The sequence below is a fragment of the Urtica dioica genome, chromosome 4 (genome assembly GCF_054948205.1).
Source record: "Urtica dioica subsp. dioica isolate 48M chromosome 4, U.dioica_male_clone48M_v1_H2, whole genome shotgun sequence".
NCBI classification, from domain to species: domain Eukaryota; kingdom Viridiplantae; phylum Streptophyta; class Magnoliopsida; order Rosales; family Urticaceae; genus Urtica; species Urtica dioica.
Genome location: NC_142759.1, coordinates 45946428 through 45970118, shown reverse-complemented (window position 1 = coordinate 45970118; position 23691 = coordinate 45946428). Strand labels below are relative to the sequence as shown.

General features: G+C 44.0%; 1 protein-coding gene across 1 annotated transcript; it reads right to left on the bottom strand.

Moving 5' to 3' along the window:
• Positions 1–20944: 20944 nt before the first annotated feature.
• Positions 20945–22275, bottom strand: LOC149401668 (late embryogenesis abundant protein Lea14-A-like). The gene is made up of 2 exons (XM_089612289.1): positions 21995–22275; positions 20945–21474 (listed from the first exon to the last, which is right to left on the bottom strand). Exons 1-2 carry the CDS (start codon positions 22198–22200, stop codon positions 21225–21227), a joined length of 456 nt encoding a protein of 151 aa, XP_089468415.1. The 5' UTR covers positions 22201–22275; the 3' UTR covers positions 20945–21224.
• Positions 22276–23691: the final 1416 nt, after the last annotated feature.

Sequence of the window (23691 nt, the reverse complement as noted above, 5' to 3'; positions counted from 1 at the left end):
TAACCACTCATCTTTCTTATTTGCCTCGGAGATTATGTCTTGGAAGAATATGGTGTCATCAATGTCGAGTCTAGATCGTCGAGGAGTTAAAGCTTGAAGATAGTCTTTATAAGACTGAAGACGGAGGAGTGAAAGCTTGAAGATTCTATAGCTGATCTAAATCATGTGAGTCTCTCTGAATCTTTAAACCTTGCTCTTATTGGTTGCTTGACATCGCTTTCATGAATAATTAATAAGTAAATCTAGATCTTGTTAGATAACCATAATATTAATTAGCTCTTGTTAGTGTAATTGGTTAATTTCACAACTAATATAGTTATCAAGGTGCTATAATCACCAACCAAAACCCCATCTCGGCTAGAGTCGAGAAGACCAAATAGTGAAAATGAGTAAAGTTTAAGTGAAGGGAGGATTAGACTGAATAGGATCATTACCATTTTTGTTAAAATACTAAGAAACTGGAAGGCCGTTGTTACTTAAATAATTTGAAACGGCCAAAAGGTTCCTTGGAACGCCGAGAACAAAAGGAATCCAGAGTAGAGTACAAGTCAAATAGGCCCCGTTCATAAGTCAAAAACGGCCCCTAACGAGCAGAACTTATAAGAGAAGACAAGCTGATAGGTCAAAGACTAGTCAAAACAAATCAAACACGTGTAAATAAACAAAACAAAACGCTCACTTCGACGGTTACGACCAAGGAAAGCACAAAGAATAACTACCCACTAAACACACAAACATAAAGAAGCCGAAGTGGTAACCGTCACAGACGTGAGATTGATCACCCCACGTTATCGATTCAAGGCAACTATGAATAGAAGAAGAACTAAAACGATATAGTAGGGAACTTTTCACGAGCAAACTTTTCATAGCTTTTACTTCTTAAATCTCCCCATTATTTACTTCCTTGTACGAGATTTGTCTATATTTTGGAAATGTCTTGCCTAAACACTTAGCCATCTCGGGACTTTCGTTCTCGGAACTCGGTGTATTTCGTGAGATATTGTTGCACTAATTTTATAGGTCAACAACTTGACGCTAGAAGGTGAGGGGAAGAATTCATTGGCGATCAATGGCAAGCTCATCCAACCCATCTGACAATGTTGCCGATCGAGAGATCGAACACCACAACCGCACTCTGCTGCTCACAGCAGAAGAAATTGAGGAGCTCTTCCCCCAGCCCTGTTTAGTCGAGAAATTCAAGGAGATGCAAGAACGTCTCCTAGAATTGGAAGCCAGTAACAAGGAGCTGAGAGGAAGGCTCTAGAAAAAGAAGGTCTCCCTGCGAAGCGCTGTGGTGATTCCAGATGACAAACGCTCACACCGGTCCGAGAAAGAACCCATAGAGCATGAGCAACGGGCAAAGAAGTCTCGAAAGCACGCCAAGGACCACTACGAGCGAAAAGAAGACGAAACTGAATCTGAAGGGTATCCAGCTAGTCAGAAAAAGATTCTTGATCGGTATCAACCCTCTACTGAAAAGAGCCGGTTCAAGAAAGATCATGAAGAAGGTTCAAAAACCAATGATAGCGCAATCACCGAAGAAGCCAACTTCAAAAGTTTGGAGCGCCGGATTGAAGAAGTGGCTCTGGGTCAGAAAGAGCCTACCCTAAAATACGGGAAGCTGTGTCTCTATTCACGGCGCGGGTGTAAGAGCATCCGCTGCCAGATCACTTTTGGATGCCAAGCATCCCGGTGTATGATGGACAGACAGACCCGTGAGATCACTTCGATACTTTTTCATCATGGATGCTTCTGCAGGGAGCAGGTCCCGAGGTAAGTTGCCGAGCTTTCTCGATCACTCTGGCAGGATCAGCCAAAATGTGGCACCGATTCAAGGAAACTATAAATAGAAGAAGAACTCAAAGGATTGATGTTGATGTCGATTTCAACGATCACAAATTATAATATGATATTATATAATTAATTTATTTAAATATGGGTCTCAGAAGACGTCGTATAAGAAATAAAAAGAGATACGAAAAGAAATGAATGAAAACGAATATAAGAACTTAATATTTTTTTTATTGATAATCAGATGTATTACAATGAGGACCGAAGTACCGAACTCAAACGGGCGAACTCAGAGAATAAGAGATAGAAGAGAGAATATCGAGAATAAATGTATATGCTTGTGTGTGCGAAAATCAACATATAGGCTTCTATTTATAAACGGGGCGAAGTTTCTTCGCTGAAGGCACGTGTTGGTTGATCCATCGTCCTCGTCAGATCTGAAGTCGTCTCAGATCCGATCTTCGCGGCGAAGTCGCCTCTTTGACTGTGACCGATTCTACTGGCCAGGTAGACGTGGTCGAGCTGGAGTCCTTCGAAGAGCTGGAAAGTGTGATTGGGCTTGGGCCAATCTGTCGAAATCGAACTAGGCCCATAATTAATTTGTGAATCGATCTGTAAGAAGGATATTGGGCTTTGGTCGGACTAAAGCCCAACCGAAATAAATATTTTTAAATAATTGATTATTTTTAACACCCACAATTAGCCCCCGAATATTTTGAAAATATTTCGAATATTTTGAAAATATTTACCGCGGAGAATTCGAACCACCTCGAATTTATGGGGGGAAATCAAATATTTTGTGACACGTGGCATCGCGTGGAGGCGCGTTTCACCATACGTGGCGCAATATGATTGCACTTCATAAGTCGAAGTCGAAGCGTCGCGAGTGTCTGTTGATTTCTTTGGAGATATCACGGGAATATTTTTTATTTGATTTGGTTTTATTCGAAATCATTAGATTTTTACGGGATTTGGTTAAGCATAAAGTATATAAATAAGCTCACCATAGAGTCACTTCTTCTCATTTATATTCTCGTCATTTGCGGTAAAAGGTAATTCTCTCTTCTTTTCTCTTTATTTCGAACTCGAGTTTTCTCTCTAAGTTCTTTGAATTTGTTTAGACTTCGGCTATTTCTCACTCTCAGTTCGACTAGCGAACTCAAACAAGTTTCATACCTTTAAACACTTCGTCCTTAAGAACTTTAGGTTTAGATGTCGAGCTCAGGTCTTCGTCCGTCAGGGTCTCAGCCCTTAGGAAATGAGGATATTCTTTTACCCTCTGCCGTGACCTCGGCCGACCTTAGGGGAATACGCGAAAAGTACCAAATCCCTCCAAAAATTAAAATCCTTCTTCCCCCTACTAGAGCCAGTGCCGACACCGTCGTGGAGGGTTTTTGTTGTGTATATGAAATTTGGTTAGAGAAGTGCGGGCCAAGATTTCCTATACACCATCTCATGTTCGATTTCGTCCAAACTCCCGGGTTGACCCTGCCCCAAATGTGTCCGAATTTTGTCAGAATGGTGTTAGGACTGATAGTCATAGCCCACAAAAAAAAAGTCGAGCTCACATTGATGGATTTAGTCCATCTTTGTGTTGTCAAGGCGAACTCGAAACACGATCTGAAGTGTTTCTATCTCTCGAGGGCCGCAGGCAAGGTATTTATCTCGGGCCTCCCTTCGAAAGACAAATTTTGGGGGAGGCTATATTTTTACTTCTCCATTAACGAGCATTCCTTCGGGGATCGAGCTCGTTCTTTCTCGTTTATCCATTTTATTTTTCAGGAAAGATCAGGGAGCCCTCTCAACTAGTAGAATTCGCCGAGAAGCTAACGAAGTTGCAGGAGGGCGTTGTAGAGTGGTTGAGCTTCACGTCGTACAGGTTTATTTCGGCCAGGCTTTGGCCATATCCGCCGAATACTATAGAAGGAGATTTCGAAGAAGGTCAGTTCGACAAACGTCGACTTCGTCTTCTTTGTTTCTCACTGTCAATCGTGTATAGATGTTTTACTGTATCTTCTCTTTTTTTAGACGTAGGGGACGACATGAACACCCCGGTTAGTGCTCGCGAGGCGAGAAAAAAATAAGAAGGGGTCATGGAATCTACCTCAACCCCGGCATTGTCGGTGCCCATTGATGACCCTGAGGTCGAAGTGACGGGGTTCAGGCTGGCGTCTTCGATCTCGGTAATTCCGGTGAATTCGGGCAAAGTGCCGGTGGCCTCGCTCGAGGTCGTTTTGGAGGCCAAAGCTCCCGAGTCTGTTGCTCCAATCGTTGAGGAGGGGCGCGCCAATGAAGGCGCCGAGGTCGTGGCGGCGCCTAAAAAGCGCAAGACGCCAGCGGGCCAAATTCATGAGGGTGAAGTGCTCGAGGAAGGAGAGAAGAGGAATAAGAAGAAGAAGAAGAAGAAGAAGAAGAAGAAGAAGAAGAAGAAGAAGAAGAAGAAGAAGAAGAAGAAGAAGAAGAAGAAGAAGAAGATGGATCAGGTCCCGGAACTTCCCGAAGGTGGCGAGAAGGAGCCTTCTACTGAAGCCCCCGTGGCCGCTGCGGCCCGGGGTGACAAAGGCAAGGCCGTTGCTGAGGGTAGTAGAGCCTCGCGGAGTAGTGGCCGAGCTGGGACCACTCCGGCTTCTTCTCGTAAGAAGAAGCATGTCGTCAATTTTCACTATACACAAGACTACATGTTGTGCGACGATATTTACTCCTCGGCCGGGTTTTTGCGCCAGCTCACTTGGTCTGACATGGCGCTCTCAAAGGTGCCCGAGCTCGTTGAGTCGGACTGGTACCGAATGATGGCTTCGATCATCACTGGGGTAAGCGTTACATATCATTGTTAGGCCATTTTTTTATAGTCGACCTGTTGTACTTGAGGTCGAGCTAACAAATTTTTTTTTTTTGTTTTCAGCTGTCGACCCAACTGAACTGAGGCATTTTTCGCTATAAGAAGCGCCTCTGTGATGCTAAGGCCGAGCAGGAAAAGCTGGCCGAGGTTCAGAAAGGGACAGAGTCTCTTCAGACCGAGCTCCAGGGCATGAATGAGAAGATCGCCACCCTACAGGACGATCTCCTGGCCAAGGATGCTTTGTTGGAGAGGGCGAAGCAGAGGGGCCCCGAGCTTTACGCCAAGGCCCATTGCCTGTCTGTGGATCTCGATGACAAGAAGGCGAAGATCCAGAAAAGGGGCGCCTACGCAGACGAGCTGAGGAGAGACAAAGAAAAGTTGGCTGTTGACTTGGTCGATCGGGATAAACAGCTGAAGGACGCTCTCGAGGAGCTGGCTCGGACAAAGAGGATGGCGAAGGTAGACCGGGATCGGGCAGTGCATGCGGCGAAGAAGGCGACTTTGCTGCAATACAGGGAGCACATTCTCAAGTATCAAGCTCAGAAGGAAAAGACGGATGAGGCCATCCTTGTCCTAAAAAAACTTGAGCAGTGTCGGGGAAATAGAGAGCGGATCTCGGAGGCTCTGAAGGGTGAGATCTCGGACTTGGCGGGCAAATTGAAGGATACCGAGGACGACATTGCCCAGTACGAGGCCGACTATGTGGCGATCACCATCCCCGAGGTCGAGGACGTCCCTTTCACTCCCTACTCGGACCGATCTCCCGTCGATGCCTTCGCAGCCAAAGACGAGACCGCCGTCATTGATGAGCGTGGCTCCATGCTCAATCAGACTGACGAGGTCCTAAACTCTATTCCCGAGGAGAATGAGAATGCGGCGGCATGTACGCCTACTCCTGAGTGGACAGGTGCCGAGGTCCTGCCCCAAGACCAAGTCTAAGCTCTTCTTCTTTGCCAACAAAGGATCTACTTTTTTTTTTAAGTTATTATGATTTTTTTGTTCTTAGGGCCCGTTTGTTTTGGGCGAAGTTTTTATTTAATTTGAGATAATTATAGGGGGCTTCGGTACCCTAATTTTATTTGGATCATTATTATTTTATGCAATCTATCTAAGAATTTTTGCGAAGTCTTTTAGCTCGCAAAACTCTTCTGTGAATGCGTGAATGTTTAAATATTTTTCTAAGTCATTCTTCCAATCAATCTGAGAATTTTCACTTTGTATTATTTTGTTGGAGTTTTAAGTAACAGAGACTTGCAAAATCTGTTAAGTCTTTAAGATCGCCGAGAACCGATCCAAAATGTTTCCCTTATGATTTTATGCTGAAGTCGTATGAGAATTTTCAAAGAATTCGCTAAGTCTTTTAGATCGTCGGAAATCTAAAATGTTTCCCTTAGGCCGAAGTCTTGTAGTGACTTTTGTTCAAAATCTGTCAAGTGTTTCGGATTGCCGGTGATCCGAAACGTTTCCCTTTAGATTTAAAGCCGAAGTAAACAAATGAATTTAACCAAGATTCTGTTAAGTCTTTTAGATCGTCAGATCTAAAACGTTTCCCCTAAGACTCTTGGATGAGGTCAAACTTGTCGGAGTGCGTCCTCTAATTCAGGTGTTTTACAGTAATGACGCTGCGAGATGTCGGACCTTACCACAGGCGTCGTGAGGTATTTACACTGCTGGCCTAGCCCGGGTTCGGGATTGTTGGTCGAGGTGCGAGTTCCGTAGCTCAAAACGTTTTTTTTTAATATTTTCTCTTCTCCCCCCTCTTTTTTTTTTCCAAAAGGAGGGTTAGGGAGTTCTAAGAGGTTGGGGACCGTGCCTCCCCCAAGGGAAGACTGCATACATACCCTTATGCAGGGATCAAGTCAGACGTAGTTCAATTCTTATTGGTGTTAGCAGTAGTATTTTTTTGAGATTCGAGACGTTGCATGACCTTAAAACCGGGACTCCATTAAGTGTTTAAAGTTCATAGACGCCGGAGTGGACGATCTTGGTGACTCTATAAGGGCCTTCCCAATTTGCGCCCAATTTCTCGGCATTATTCGAATTTCCTATAGCTTACACCTTTACTATAGAATATGGCAATAGACTGTTTATAGTGGGATAACCGTATTAAGGCCGACTCCCATTTTTCGTCTATAAAATCCAAGGCGTCGCTATGCGATTGTTCATTTTCTGGCTCATCCTGGTGCGTGTGCATCGTCCTTAGAGTCGGCACTTGCTGTTCGACCGAGATGACTGATTCGACTCCATGTACTAAGGAGAAGGGAGTTTCCCCTGTCGGCCTTCGCGGGCTGGTTCGGTAGGCCCAGAGCACACTTGGTAGATCTTCTGCCCATCGTCCTTTTTTAGCTGTGAGTCTCTTTTTGATGGAGTTTACGATGGTCTTATTTGCTGCATCTGCATGTCCGTTTCCTTGAGGGTATCGTGGTGTTGACATCCTCAGTTCCACGTTATTGTTGTAGCAAAATGTTTTGAATTTTTTGGATATAAATTGTGACCCGTTGTCTGCCACGATTTTGTGGGGAGTCCCGTGCCGACAGATAATATTTTTCTAGATGAATGCTTCGACATTGACGTCTTTGATCAAGATGAAGACGCCTGCTTCGACCCATTTCGAAAAATAATATGTTAAGATTAATAAAAATCTTAGTCCGCCAAGGGCGGCCGGCATTGATCCCAAGATGTCCATTGACCATTTCATGAATGGGTATGGCGCCGAGATGGAGGACAACTCTTCTGTGGGTCTCTTTGTGTTAGGTGCGTGGCGTTGGCATTGGTCGCAAGGGAGTCGTATCGCCTCGAGGCTGAAATGGGGAAATTTCTCGAGCCGCGACCCTAATAAGTTTAAAAGATAGAGCGAAGTGTGGGACTTTATAACCCCTATGTCTTCGTATCTAAAGTGTACACTGAAATTGGTACGACTACCCTAGAGGTACCCCGAACTAAAAGTTGATAGAATCAAAAAAAGAAATATCATGACACCGATTAGTTTTAAGATACTAATAACCGGTTCATGCATTGCATTACTCGACTTTTTTGTGCGCTTTATATTATTCTCGCTGAGCGTAAGCTCATCTCTTCGAAAAAATATGCGTCTGTGTTGTAGGTAAACAACCTGCAAAGAACTGAGCAGAGCGGACTAGCGGCGTCGATAGCGAGAGGGTAGGGTCGTGGTTTCCATTCATGAAATAAGTCTTCCGCTACAAGTTATTAAGAAATAAAGTTTAAAGTTTTGTTTTCGTTATTAAGAAATAAGTCTTCCGCTACGAGTCTTTAAGAAATAATTTTTGAAGGTTTTTATTTTCATTTACTTCGAAGTTTCAAAGAGTTTTATATTTTGGTTAAGTTTTATATCCTGGATTATGTTTTAATATTTCGCTACTATTTTTAGTTTAAAATTAGTATTACATATTTTTCAGTTTTGGTTAAGTGTTTTTCTAATTAATTTGTTGTAAATGAAATCTTAATTTTTCTTAATTTTTTGTTTCTTGTTAACATCTTTGAAGTTTGGTGCGGCTTCTTACGATGTGTTTTTTTTTAAAAAGCTCCTCCAAGTTTTCTAAAGAATTTTCTAAAATTTTAAAAAGTTAGATAAGTAAGACGGTCCGAAAAGTCGGGTCGTCACATTTCTACACTATAAAGTTATTTTGAAATAATATATATACAATTCATGCCCACATATATATACATATATTTGGATTTAACAATATGACTAGAGTATGTGTTACATATATGAAACATTGACTATATAGCCATTCTAAACGTTTTAGTTGGCTAGTTACCTAATTTTTGTAACAATAAATGATATTTAATATTGATGGTTTTAGACTTTTTATAAAAATAAAATTTAGGATTTTGAAATTTAAGAAATCGAAGATGTTGTATTTCAAGTACTTTTGTGATTTTATTTTGTATGTTAATATAGTTTGCTAATGACTAATTAATGAAGGGTATTTGTTGAATTTTTAAGGTAAAAGTAAAATATGTTAGATTTTTGCTTAACAGAAGAGCGTGTAATAAACATTAATATTATTATTATTTTTATTTAATAAAATAAATATTTATTTTTATTATATCATTTGAAGTAATATTTCTTGTATGATTTATAAAAATTCTGTTGAAAATTGCATTTAAGGTTTTTAGAAAAACGTTTGACATAGCAAGTATGACGGAATTCAAAAAATAATTCTTATTTCTTAAAAAAACTGGTTCTAAGAAACTTAAATATTATGCACTCTAACATTGTTTTTAGATCTAACCTTTTGGATTTTGAATTGGACCTTTGGATTCTAATCCTCTTCTTCTTCATATGCCTCCTTATTTATTTATTTTTTTTATCTTGAAGAGCAATCACAAAAAATCTTCAACAATGCAAAAAATTTGTGTGTATGTGTGTGTGGGCACAAATGAATACAAGTGATTTGAAATCGAATTTCTAATCACAAGATTATTTGGAATGTCGATTTTGGATCTATAAGATCACGACCGAGTGCCTTTGAGAGAGAGAGAGAGAGAGAGAGAGAGAGAGATTTTGAAATATAAAGAAGCAAATGATGCATGTGTTGAGTGATTTGGTTGAGTGAATGTGAAGGCTATTTATACTCTTCACATAACTTGTGAATGGTCTTCCAAGATCCACAAAACGTGAATCCATGACCACTACTTCACATTGGCTGAATTAATCCATCTTCATGTCATGGACGCCCAAGTCTCACTCCTTGAACCAATGAGATAAAAACACGCATTAAATAATTTAGTTTATCGCTTAAAAAAACTCACAAAATGACATGTGTCTTATACCATCTCAAGTTCAAGCCTATGCTTACCTACAAAGGGGCCAAAGACAAATTCATCCCCAATCACAATTTTCTAATTCATTAATTACATTTAGTTAGTCAAATACCAAAAACAAAAGGTAATAAATCAGGATTAATTTAGCCTTAACCCTTTTCAATGCCACGACCTTAAATTTATTTATAACCTATGGTATTTGTTTTGTTAAGTATCATATGATAAACATCAAAACTCACATTTTGACAATTTGGCAAGTTTAAGTAAAAAAAAACTAGTTTTCACTCTAAGAAACATTTTCAAGTGCATTTTTTAAAAATATACTTAATTTAACAGTTGAATCTTATTTCGATAGTTAATTTATCAATTATACTTTCAATGGTATGTCGTAGAAACCTTATGGACGTATATGAGCCAAGCTTGAGATTAAATCATTGTACAAATAAACTCACAAACTTTGTTTTTTCTTTCAATGTTCACTCGTAATGTAAATTGACTCCATTATAACATAATACATTGGGATCCATTGAATAATTTCATGTTTACCTTTTATGAGTATTATTAAATAGATGAGAATTACAAAATTATCATTTTATCCTTTTAATTATCATTTCGTTCAACTACATTGTTGTTAGTAAGCATGAGCATTATTAGTGAGATGGAGCTATCATATCCCAATTCTTGATTCAGTGAGTCATCTCAATTATATACTAGGCCTAGTTAATTTATTCGCATTCTCAAGAACAAAGCGCGACGTGATTTACATTTCATTTCAACAATCTTATACATGAATTCCATATTAATGAGACTAATAACATGATTAAGTCATTTCACCAATAGTCTTAACAAAAGTTCTTAATGAAGAAATTCGATCACTTGTTCATCAAATGAAGATGACTAGTCATAAGTTACTATATATACATAGTGATTTTAAGAATATAAGAGTTAGACGAGTTTAACGTTTTTTCTCAAAAGTATACTGGTCATATTCAATATCCTCATAAGATATCTACGAAGATCTCTAGAGTTCCCAACTCTCTATATTTCATAATTAAAGATCACGAGTTCTATTAACAATCATCACTTGTATTCAAATGCCCATTTGATCCTAAGACCGTGAATATTGCATTTCAAATAATTACTCGAAAATTTTGTTATGCAAATATGAATTTGGCTCTTGTTGTACTGTAAGTTATTTAAGGGCAAATACATTATAATCATAAAACAAATTTCGAAGAAATAATAAATTTTTCATTTGATTGATTTACTCTGTGCCAGTACAAAATATGACCTTAAAACAAGAATTATTGTATTCAAGTAGATACATCATTAATGTCTGAATCCAACGTATTCATCTAACCTTTACTCCTCTACATTAATTAGGATTATGTCTCTACATTTGATGTGAGAAGTGTAAACTGGAGTGAAACCCTTAAACTTAAAGATTTATAATTAACTAGCCTACTTATAGAGGGGACTTTTAAATTATAGCTCAACTATCTATTTATTTTGGGAAATAGCCCATATTTCTCATACTTCCAAAATTGCCCTTGGTTTCATAAAACTTCATTCTTATTTGTTTGTTAATTCTAGATTTTTTCCAGTTATTCATCATCGGATTTGAATTATGAAATCGTTCGCCAAATCGAAGACATGTACTTTGTTTTTTCGAATGGTAAATAATATTTACTATCGGATGGCCCGACTATAAATATTATTCCTACGATTTGCAACCATGATATTCGACAACTCATTTGGAATAGTAGGATCATCGATTTCGTAGATGTTCTTCTATTGTTCTTATATTATCTGTTCGTTTAGGTTAGTCATTTAATCCTTCTTAGTTTATGTTTGTCTAGTGTAAGTGTTTAGGTTCTTTAGTTTCTTACAACTTCGTTCTTATTTGGTTGTTAATTCCAAATTTTTTCCAGTTATTCATCATCAGATTTGAATCATGGAATTGTTCGTCAAATCGGAGACAAGTATTTTGTTTTTTCGAATGGTAAATAATATTTACTATCGGATGGTCCGATAGTAAATATTATTTACCATTCGAAAAAGCATATTTTATAGTTAATCTAACAGAGAATTGATCGGAGATGCGGGGGAGGGTTTCGATTATGGTGTTCTATGGGTTAATCGAATTGGAAATAATATATACTTACCATTTTTTCCAAGTCTGAGAACGGAGACGCTTCGTCGGCTTCGGAAGTGGCAAAATCAGAAAATTGGTGGCAGAAAAGGAGGTCGGACGCAATAACGAAGGATTGAGGGATTCGAAATCGACGAAAAGTTTGGAGGCAATATCGGATGATTGAAGGATTTGGAGTCGGATCCGAAAATTTTGGTGTGTATTTGATGAGGGGTAAGATATGAATATAATATTGTTTGGTAGTGGATTGGGCTAGTTACCTAATTTAAGTAATAGTTGGGCTAGAATTTTAAAAGAGGTGGTCAATTTGGGCTAGATACCTAACCGGCCCTTAAACTTATCACAAATTAATCTATGCATGAACTAGCTAAATTTAAAATCATATTTGCCGCTAGTAAATAAGCCTTTTATTTACCTAGTCTTATTGTGATTTAAATAAGCCTTTTATTTACCTAGTCTGATTGTGATTAAGTACGTTGTTTAAATAACTATCATGAAAGACTCATAACTCATACTCCATTTATCTTTGCTTATCTCACATTCTCTTTTATGATGACGAGACATATTGTAATCTCAATTGATGATCACAAACAATGTAGATTAACCGTTAAGCCTTGTAGATACTCTTTGAAATTTCAAGTCATATACTCGATTAATTAATTCATTCCTCACTAATTGAGGAACATCAAGTGGAATCGAGCTCACTAAAAAGTGGAATCGAGCTCACTAAGAGCTCACTAAGGATAATTAATGTGTTTCAAGTGGAATCGAGCTCACTAAAAAGTGGAATCGAGCTCACTAAGAGCTCACTAAGGAGAATTAATGTTTACTCACTTCACGGTCAATTCCAGAACCTTTTTTGCACTAAAACTAGTAAAATAATCTTTTGTATTAAAAACATATTTAAAATTTTATTTTATTTTATCTAGAAACTGAAATTTTCATCATTCGTTCCATATAAACGGAATGTTCGACTTCATGGCCGAAATAAGTCCTTCCGCGAAGAACCATAATAAGCACGAATTGGCACTGTTAAGCCGTTTTTTGGATTAACACTTACGGACACGTGACGTGAGCGGACTTGGTCACGTGTCTTCGAACCTGTGAGATTAGTTATGGAATATTCCTCTTATCAAGTGAAGAGCTTGAGAATTGATTTCTCGAGTTCTTGGACACTCTTGTAGAGAGAATATGATTTGGCTTGGAGCCTTGGGTGTAGAGAGAGAATGAGCTTTTCTTCTCCCACTCTAGAGAGAATGGAAGTAGATTGTTCCTCTTTTTTGTATGAAAAATGTGTGTGTGAAGTGGCTTTGATTCTCTTTGTTCTTGGTTTCGGTCTCAAACGTGTTTATAGAGAGAGAAACAGCTGAGTAGAGAATTTAGTATATTCTAGTTAGAGAGAGAAAAAGCCAGCCCTTGATAAGTGTTTGTCTCGGGTATTTATAGTGAGGTAGTGAGAGTTAGGGCAGTAGTACGGTAGGCGTCAGGCGAGGCCCACTTTCTGAAATGGGAATGGAGGGTTCGGGCGAGGTCCCCTTTATGAGATGGGAATGGGGGGTCGGGCGAGGCCTCCTTTACGAAATGGGAATGAGGGGGTTCCGGCGAGGCCCCCTTTACGAAATGAGAATGAGGGGTCGGGCGAGGTCCCCTTTACGAAATGAGAATGAGGGGTTCGAGCGAGGCCCCCTTTATGAGATGAGAATGGGGGGTCGGGCGAGGCCTCCTTTGCGAGATGGGAATTGGGGATCGGACGAGGCCCCCTTTGCGAGGATGGGGTCGGGCGAGGCCCCTTTTGCGAGATGGGAATGGGGGGTCGGGCGAGGCCCCCTCTGCGAGATGGGGATGGGGGGTCGGGCAAGGCCCCCTTTGCGAGGATGGGAAAAGGGAGTCGGGCGAGGCCCCCTTTGCGAGATGGGAATGGGGGGTCGGGCGAGGCCCCCTTTGCGAGATGGAAAAGGGGGGGTCGGGCGAGGCCCCCTTTGCGAGATGGGAAATGGGGGTCGGGCGAGGCCCCCTTTGCGAGATGGGAAAGGGAGTCGGGCGAGGCCTGGGTGTTTCGAGATGGCTCCGGCCTGGGTACTTCGAGATCGATCCAGTGTGGACGCTTCGGGGACGACCCGGCTTGGATATTTCAAGATTGCTCCGGCATGGGTACTTCGAGATCAATCCAGCTCGGATGCTTCGAGATCGATCCGGCCTGGGTACTTTGAGATTGACCCAGCCTGGGTACTTCGACATCGATCCAGCCTGGTAGCTTCGGGATCGATCCAGCCTGGTAGATTCGGGATCGACCCAGCCTGGGTACTTCGAGATTGGTCCAACCTGGATACTTCGGGATCGACCCAGCCTGGTAGATTCGGGATCGACCCAGCTTTGATACTCGAGATTGGTCCAACCTGGATACTTCATGATCGACCTAGCCTAGGTATTTCGAGATCGACCCAGTCTGGGTATTTCGAGATCGACCCAGCCTGGGTACTTCGAGATTGACCCAGCCTGGGTACTTCGACATCGATCCAGCTTGGTAGCTTCGGGATCGACCCAGCCTGGGTACTTCAAGATCGACCCAGCCTGGTACTTTGAGATTGACCCAGCCTGGGTGCTTCGACATCGATCCAGCCTGGTAACTTCTGGGTCGACCCAGCCTAGGAACTTCAAGATTGGTCCAACCTGGATACTTCAGGGTCGATGTTTTCGATTCCTCTGGATCGGGCGTATCATGCCACGTTGTTTGGGTTGGGCCTTCCTGTTTTTTGGGTGAAGAAAAATCCCTCACAAAATTAACCCCCCAGTTTCTTGGAGAACTCGGTTGTTCAAGAAACTTGTTGATCTTTCCGGTTGGTTGTAGCTCGTCCACTAGTCTCCCGATCGTTCTCGCCTCCCGGCTCGAGTGCAGCTTCCGCCCCTCATGCTCAAGGTGAGAAGAGGTGGTTTACACCATCGTTTGACCTGCCGGTTGTGTTCCGTGATGTGCCGGATCCCCGCGTCCCAGCTGCAGTGTCTGTCCTTGATGTTCACGCTCCCTTTCACTCGGGGGGTGATGGTGGTTCGAGGCGTTACGTTTCCGATGTATACCCTAATCCGATGAAGAAACCATATGGCCCTATACGCCCGACTCTCTCGGAGCTTGTGGACGACCTCGACGATCATTGTGTTGCCGACCTTCAAGCGACCAAGCGTCGCGAGCTCAAGCCGGTGATCACGAACGGTAACCTCGAGTCCACGGATAATGCGGTGAATATTTCTCGTTCGGTAAGTCTTCTAACTTTTCTCGTTCAGTTCGTAGTAGCTGTCTTTAATCGTGTTTCATGTATTTTCTTGTTTCACAGCTCTTCATCGCATGTTCGTACAATGCAAAACTGCTTCGTACTGCTCGTGGCTTCATCAAGGAGCTCGGGGACGTCAAGAGAGAGGTCTCCATGGAGTGGAACTCCCTTCGTGCGAAGGTGGATCGACTGAAGTCGGAGTTTCAGGCCGTGCGGAGGGTCGGCTTCCAGGAGGGTCAGAAGACTTCCCGTGCCGAAGTGGAGCGACCGAGGAAGGACTTGGACAAGCGTAACTCGGAGCTGAAGGCGTTGATGCTGAAGCACATAGAGCATTCTATTGAGGTAACTTGTACCCGTCACAAGATTTATGATCTCGACGTGCTGGTGGCTTCCCTTCGAGGCGAGGAGGAACTTTGTGCTGATCATCTTGATTCCATGAACGTCAAGCTCGGGGTGGGTAAGAAGCTGATCACGTCCCTTCGCGACAGCCTGGCTGGGGCGGATGGGACCATCGTTCGGCTTAAGAGGTTTGCTGAGGAGGACCTGGCGGCGACGGAGGAGGCGTAAGCCGATGCTTCCGCCAAGATGTACTGGAAAAGAGCCTTGGTGTGACACCGCGGTTTTCTCGAGGAGAACGCAAGCCTTTCTCTCACTTTCTCATTCCTTGATGTTGACGGCGCTCCCGCCGAACTTTGTGCGATTCAGTCTACGGTCGCCGATGATGTCGCGGTCGCTCATGCTGCCCCGCTTCACAAGACTTTCGAAGATCCAGCCGAGCCGTTCGCGGTCGCTGTCCCCGGGGATCGTAAAGATGGCCATTCCGAGGATGAGGCGCACGTGGACTTGGGGGACGATCGAGATGAGGAAGATGGTAGGGATGACAGTTCTGACGGCGAGGATTGAGGTTGCCTTCGCTGCGTTTTAGCTAGCTTCTGTTGTTTTTTTTTTGTTTTGGGTACGGTGCGGTTTGTTGTGCACTTGATTGATTTATGACTTTTGGACGCGGTGTGGTTGATTGTGCATCTAGTTAGATGACTTTTGGAGACGGTGCTGCTGGTTGTGCACCTAGTTAGGTATTTATTTCATACTCTCTTTTGCGGTGTTCAGGTGATGGAATGAGAGTTGTCTTTAGATTTTCTTCCTTTTACGATTATGTGTATTCTTCATGCCTTTGGTTACCTGTGTGATTTTTACTGTTTTTGTGCCTTGAGGGGGCTTTAAGGTGGGTCGGGCTCTCGATGGCGCGAGTTTCCCCATCTCGGGTTTTACAGGATTCTTTGAGTTGTGTTTGAGGTCTTGGTGTGGCGAGTCCCTCTTTTTCTCCAATCCTGTAAAGGCTTTGAGGTTGGTCCGGGACTCGATGGCATGAGTCCCCTCATCTCGGGCTTCACAGGATTCTTAAATTTGTGTTTGAGGTCTCGGTGTGGCGAGTCCCTCTTTTTCTCGAATCTTGTAAAGGCTTTGAAGTTGGTCGGGGACTCGATGGCGCGAGTCCCCACATCTCGGGCTTCATAGGATTCTTTGAGTTGTGTTTGAGGTCTCGGTGTGGCAAGTCCCTCTTTTTCTCGAATCTTGTAAAGTCTTTGAGGTTGGTTGGGGACTCGATGGCGCGAGTCCCCTCATCTCGGGCTTCATATGATTCTTTGAGTTGTGTTCGGGGTCTCGGTGTCGCGAGTTTCCCTTTTTCTCGGATCCTATGAAGGCTTTGAGGTTTTTCGGGGACTCGATGGCGCTAGTCCCCTCATCCCGGGTCGCACGAAATTTCTTGAGGTGTGTTCGGGGTTCCGATGTATAGGAACCCCTTTCTCGGATTCCGTGGACGCTTTGAGGTTGATCGGGGACTTGATGGCGCAAGTCACCTTATCTTGGGTCGCAAGGAGTTCTTTGAGATACGCTTGGGGTTTCGACGTTGTGAAACTCATTTTCTTCGACTCCGTGCACGCTTTGAGGTGCGTTCGCGATTGCTATGCCCGCATTCTTGCATTTTTACAAGTATGCTTTTTTGTGTGTTTTTTTATGTTGTTTTTTTCTTTGCGCTTAGTGATTGTCTTACTCCATGAATCCCCCCAGTTTTTATGCAATTTGGGTCAAATTGTATAAAAATTTAGGAGCTAAACATTGCAAAATGAACGCGAATTTCGACTTCATTCATCACTTGGCGCGTGGACTGCTTTTGGAAAATTCAAAATACACTTGGGCTGGTGGCCGCTTTTGAAAAATTAAATATGTGGCAATGACCCTCTCTGGCCGCCGCGCGCGTGTAGTTTTTCGTTGGTCGGGGTGTCTCTCGCCTCGGTCCTTCAAAAGATGGTGTTCACGAGGTTGAGCGGAGCGTTGGTTGTGTTGCGTCGGACGTCGTCGCTGTTGCTTCCGCTTACCATGACCTCCTTCCCGCGGTCTTGCCACCTGCGGTCTTGGTGAGTTTGCCTTCTTGGCGCGGGGTTCGGGTTGACGACCATTGCCATCACGAATTCCTTCAGCTCGCCGTTCTGGATGTGATTTTTCGATTTGCCTCCTGAGCTGGATGCACTTGGCGGTGAGGTGGCCGTGGTCCTTGTGGAAGTGGCAATACTTGTTCTTGTTGCGCTTCGACGGATCCTTCGCCAAGGGTCGCGGTTCTGTGAACATGTCCCCGTGCAGGGCCAAAATTCGATCTGGCGTAGTCTTGAGTGGTGTGAAGTCGGCGTTCCTCTGGAACTTCTCGACTAATAGGGGTCTCTGTCTTGGCGGGGCTCGGACGTTCGAGATTGTGGCATTGGCGCCCCGACTCTTCTTTCTTCGTTGGTCATCGTCGACCTCGTCCTCGTCCCTACGCCGGCTTCCTCTCTCATGAATCCTCCGACTCTCGTAGTACTCCTCGACTGAGATATGCTGGGTAGCTTGGGAGATGAGCTCTGTCATCGTAGTGAGCCGCTGCTTTACTAGTGACGTCAAAAGGTCACAAGCTCGCATGCCGTCAATGAAGGCGTAGCCAACGTCGCTGTCCTCGTAATCCTCCACCTTGTTCAATTCTTCGATGAACCGGTTGAGGTAATGCTGGCGCGTCTCGGAGCCGCCCTGCTTAATCGTCAAGAGGTAGGACTTCTCCTTCCTTCGCACACGCAATGCGGGAAAACGAGTGAGAAACCTCTCTTGGAGATCCTCGAAAGACTGGACGGACCCTCGCCCGAGCCTTTGGAACCACTCGAACGTGGTACCGGTGAGGATGAGGCAAAATGCTTGACACATTGTTGACGGGGATTGCCCCGCCATCCTCATATTGGTCTGGTACTGGTGGATGTGGTAAAGGGGGCTTGTGCTTCCGTTGTAGAGCGGCATGGCGGGCGGACGGAAGCTCCCCCCGGTGTCGTCGGCGAGCATGTGTGCCGCGAATGGCGAAGCCACGCCCTTGATCATGCTTCTTACCAAGGGGGTTCTTGTCTGCGCCGCTCGCAGCTCGCGGACTTCCTCCCTTAGCACGTTGACCATGTTGGTCAACTCGTCGTTCTCGGCTTGCGTGGCAGCTGGCGCGAACCTGGTGGTGCGCCCTCTCTCGTTCGACGCCTGGGTGGCGTGCGGCGCGGGAGGCGTCAGGGTCGTCGTAGCCGGGGGAGCAATTTCCTGAAGTCCATGGGCCTCCGGGGCGGCTTGACGCCTTGGGATTTCCCACCGAGCGTTGAGGTGACGCCTCAAGTCCACGTTCGGCTCCAGACGTCCTGGCGACCTGGTGCGTTGGGGTGGCGAAAACCTCTGCACGTCTCCGCTGTCGGCGACCTCCCCCCCCTATCCTAGGCGTTCGAAGGCGGACCTTCGGGACTCGGTCCCTGCCTCTGCCGCGGAACGAGCAGCTTGGGGAAGGATGACGCGGGATTGCGGGCGCGAGTCTTTCCGCCCCTCGTCGCGGCGAGCCTCCGAGCGCTGCGGCACCTGCTCGTGGGCTGTCTGCCGTTCCCCTCGGTGGGTGTTCCTGATGTCTCGTATGCTCGGGTCGGGCTCGTCGTCCTGGTCGTCTTCATCGTGGAGTTCCCCTACGGGCGCTTGCCCTTGCTCGCGTCCCTGGCCTTCCGAGTAGACATCCTGCACCTGTGCGCCTATCTCCCGGGCGTGGCGCCTCATGGCTCGCTCTTCCCTGTCTCTCGCGAACTCACTTGTTAACAAGAATAGACTGTTCTCGAGACTCTCCATCTGGTCGTCTCGCTCGATGAACACCGAGTCGGTGGGGTTTAGCGCGCCGTCGGTGTTCGGGTTGGCCGTTGGGGCGACGGTCGTTGACGGGGCCGCGCTCGTCGGTGGGGCTCCTTGCGCATGTCCCTGCCTTGCCTGGGTTCGCGCTCGCGTGTGGAGCGCCACACTCTCCACTCGCCGGGGAGCGCCACTCTCGGAGACAGCAGCGCGGTTTGTCATGGTAGTTTTTTGGTGTAGTGGTAACTCCTTGGTACCTGAGAAAAGAAAGTTCTTGCTGGTGGAGAGCCCGTACGTGGTTGTTCTCGGGGCCCCTCCTTCTAGCGCCAAATTGTTAAGTCGTTTTTTGGATTAACACTTACGGACACGTGACGTGAGCGGACTTGGCCACGTTTCTTCGAACCTGTGAGATTAGTTATGGAATATTCCTCTTATCAAGTGAAGAACTTGAGAATTGATTTCTCGAGTTCTTGGACACTCTTGTAGAGGGAATATGATTTGGCTTGGAGCCTTGGGTGTAGAGAGAGAGTGAGCTTTTCTTCTCCCACTCTAGAGAGAATGGAAGTAGATTGTTCCTCTTTTTTGTGTGAAAAATGTGTGTGTGAAGTGGCTTTGATTCTCTTTGTTCTTGGTTTCGGTCTGAAATGTGTTTTTAGAGAGAGAAACAGCTGAGTAGAGAATTTAGTATATTCTAGTTAGAGAGAGAAAAAACCAGCCCTTGATAAGTGTTTGTCTCGGGTATTTATAGTGAGGTGGTGAGAGTTAGGGCATGAGAACGGTAGGAGTCGGGCGAAGCCCACTTTCTGAAATGAGAATGGAGGGTTCGGGCGAGGCCCCCTTTATGAGATGGGAATTGGGGGTCTGGCGAGGCCTCCTTTACGAAATGGGAATGAGGGGGTTCCGGCGAGTCCCCCTTTACGAAATGAGAATGGGGGGTCGGGCGAGGCCCCCTTTACGAAATGAGAATGGGGGTTCGAGCGAGGCCCCCTTTATGAGATGGGAATGAGGGTCGGGCGAGGCCCCCTTTGCGAGATGGGAATAGGGGGTCGGGCGAGGCCCCCTTTGCGAGATGGGGATGGGGGGTCGGGCGAGGCCCCCTCTGCGAGATGGGGAAGGGGAGTCAGGCGAGGCCCCCTTTGCGAGATGGGAAAGGGGGGTCGGGCGAGGCACCCTTTGCGAGATGGAAAAGAGGGGGGGGGGGTCGGGCGAGGCCCTCTTTGCGAGATGGGAAATGGGGGTCGGGCGAGGCCTGGATGTTTCGAGATCGCTCCGGCCTAGGTACTTCGAGATCGATCCAGCGTGGACGCTTCGGGGACGATCCGGCTTGGATATTTCGAGATTGCTCCGGCCTGGGTACTTCGAGATCGATCCAGCCCGGATGCTTCGAGATCGATCCGGCCTGGGTACTTCGAGATTGACCCAGCTTGGGTACTTCGACATCGATCCAGCCTAGTAGCTTCGGGATCGACACAGTCTGGTAGATTCGGGATCGACCCAGCCTGGATACTTCGAGATTGGTCCAACCTGGATACTTCGGGATCGACCTAACCTGGTAGATTCGGGATCGACCCAGCTTGGATACTTCGAGATTGGTCCAACCTGGATACTTCGAGATCGACCCAGTCGGGGTATTTCGAGATCGACCCAGTCGGGGCATCAATCCAGCCTGGTAGCTTCGGGATCGACCCAGCCTGGGTACTTCGAGATCGACCCAGCTTGGTACTTCGAGATCGACCCAGTCTGGGTGCTTCGACATCGATCCAACATGGTAACTTCGGGGTCGACCCAACCTGGGTACTTCGAGATTAGTCCAACCTGTATACTTCAGGATCGATGTTTTCGATTCCTCTGGATCGGGCCTATCATGAGCCTTCGTGTTTTTTTGGGTGAGGAAAAATCCCTCCGTCTTAGATGCCCAACTTTGGCGTTCCGCCAAACAAAAATTAATTTAACAGAACAAACGACACGATCTCTTATTAACAAAAAATTTCACATACCGACGTCTTTTCTTCTAAAGTTTAAATACAGACAATAAGTTTCAAATATAAACTCGCATAAGTCGGTAACATTGCTTCGCTTTTCTCAAATACAAGATACTAAAATACAGAGAGATGAGCAAATATTACAGTCGAGAACATTGTAGTACAGAAAGGAAGAAAACGACAGAAACATGTGTGATCTCGTATAGTGAGACATGCTATTATTTGACTATGATATGCAAGTGTGATTAGAAAACGTCGGAGAGGGTGGGAAGCTTGACCTCGCCTTTGCGGGAGATGGGAATGGTAAAGTTGCCGAAGACGGGAAGGTCAACGACAAGGTCAATCAATATTTCGTAGTCAATGTCCCAATCTGCCCCTATGTCTCTCGCCAAGCTCACCAACACGTTGTGTGGTACTTTGGCTATCACTTCCAGGAATGTTTCACCGTTCTCCTTTAGACTCCCCGGGTCTGGTATTTTCCCTGATGCTATTTCCCTACACACATATATAATAGTTGATTGTTGAATAAATAAACCTTAATTTTAAAGCACTCATATTTTGGGAGACTTTTAATGACCAATTTCAGAGGAGGGGGAAAATTATACATCTAAACCAGTTACAAGATGATGGAATATGAAATCGTCGTAAATGTATCAAAATACTCGGTATGAGATTAAGTTTTACATATATACATATCGATCGGAATATCATCCTTCTACTAGCCTTCTTCGTGGGGAAATAAAGTGAACGATCGATCTCTATTTATGACATAATAGAGTCCCTAATCTACATTTTAGCACTAAATAACCTACTTTTATCTATTTATTATTTTCGAAAAAGCTAAACTATATGCAAGTAGCTTGTTAATTTTATAGTAAAAAAATTAATTAAATAATATTTTAATCTTAAAAACATTAGGGACCGAAATTGGCAGCCCTTGTTGAGGTCGAATGAGATTTTTCATAGTAAAATGATATGAAACAAGTTTAGATCTGAGTAATAAATCGAGTATTACCTATTGGCGCTTTTGAAGGTGTAAGAGATATCACAGATAGGGATCGAATGTGAATAAGGGTTGTCAACGGTAACTTTGGCCAAATACTCGACAGAGCCCATGCCAACACCTTTCAAATCCACATCGGTCACGTTCGCTTCTGGTGCCTTCAGATTTCCCACATTCTCTGTCACAAACCTCTTTGCCTTATCAAGAAACCCAGCCATGTTCAGATTTGTAGTTGAGATTTGTAATAATATTTAAAAAAATTAAACTGAGTATGTATTATGTAATAATAATATGTACTATGGTTTATATAGGCCTTTGGACACGTATTGTATGGCGACTTTGCGGATGCGACACGTGAGTCGATACGTGTCGCACGTGCTCGTCACGCCCCCGCGTTTGGAGATCTGGTTGACGTGGCAGTCAGTGGTGAGAGATGAGGATGTACGGCGACGTACGTGTAGAGGTTTTCTTTGTCGGCCCTTTTATGGGGCCTTAATGTAGTTGTAGTGTACGCGTTCTCTCACTGTGGGCCCACGATCTTTGATATTTAACTATGGCATTTCCCAATTAAGATATGGGTGGTAAAGTCGTGGTTTATTTGCATTATTGTGTGACCGACTCATGAATAATAAAAACATATATACTCAAAAGATGCGAACGATGGATAAGGGTAGCATAAAAGCATAATGTCTTGGATATTTTTCTAAATCATAAAAGTTGACGTCACAATAGATATTTTTATTTGAAAGGGTTCAGAATAGATATTTTTAAATGTGAAGAACTATCTTTGTGGTTATGGAATTGAAACTCTCTTAATATCTATAACACCGTAAAAAATTATGAAGCATTAATCTTTATATTTTAAAATTAAATATGGGATATTTTTTAAAAATTAAAGTAGGGAAATAAGGTTCGTAAGAAGTTAACTCATAAACTTTTTTCGAAGTAGTAGCTTGTATTTCAGAATTTAAACCTTCGTTGGTCGAAATCCTTCGCTAGTTCTTCCGGTGGCTCCTCGTCGTCATCTTCATCATATTCGTCTTTGTCGTCATCATGTTCCATAGAAGTCTTCGATGCATTGTCATCATCATCATCATCATCGTCTTGAACTAGATCTCTAGCTTGCTTCTATGATGCACATATAAAATAATTTAGTGTCTCTACCATCTTCGTTTGGATCGTCATGATTTCCACAACGTTCTTCTCAATCCCTCGCAGGCGCCGATCGAATGAGACACTCCCATCTTTGACTGTCTTAACTTCAAGAAGTGGAGGAACACTTTTTCCTCGACCTTCCGCGAGGAGACCCAAACTACGCGGGCTAGCAACTTTTTACCCTGATATTATGGTATACTCTCGAGCCTATTCTCGAACATGGAATAAAACTCCTTCTCATGCTCACGAGACAAAAAATCTACAATAACAATCTACAATACGAGCTATTGATATTAGACATCACTCTTTGAGGGAGTGTGAACTATGTAGAACATAGATTTAGAACACATATCTTCAAACTTACGTCATTATAATTTTAATATAAAAAATTGTTACTACTTTCAATTAAAATTATTCATATATTAAAAAAATAATCCAATTCAGACATACGTCTGCATAATATGACGCATGCGTTTTGATTGAATTTGGGCTATTTTTAATTTTTAGAAATTTCGACTATAATTTTAACGTAAGAGTTTTAATTAATGAGCTAT

What these genes read in the sequence shown, in the direction of transcription:
- LOC149401668 (XM_089612289.1), bottom strand. Translation starts at nt 22,200, where the DNA reads ATGGCTGGGTTTCTTGATAAGGCAAAGAGGTTTGTGACAGAGAATGTG. An exon ending in ACCTTCAAAAGCGCCAATAG is followed by an intron (nt 21,475 to 21,994) that starts GTAATACTCGAT and finishes ATATGTGTGTAG; the next exon opens with GGAAATAGCATCAGGGAAAA.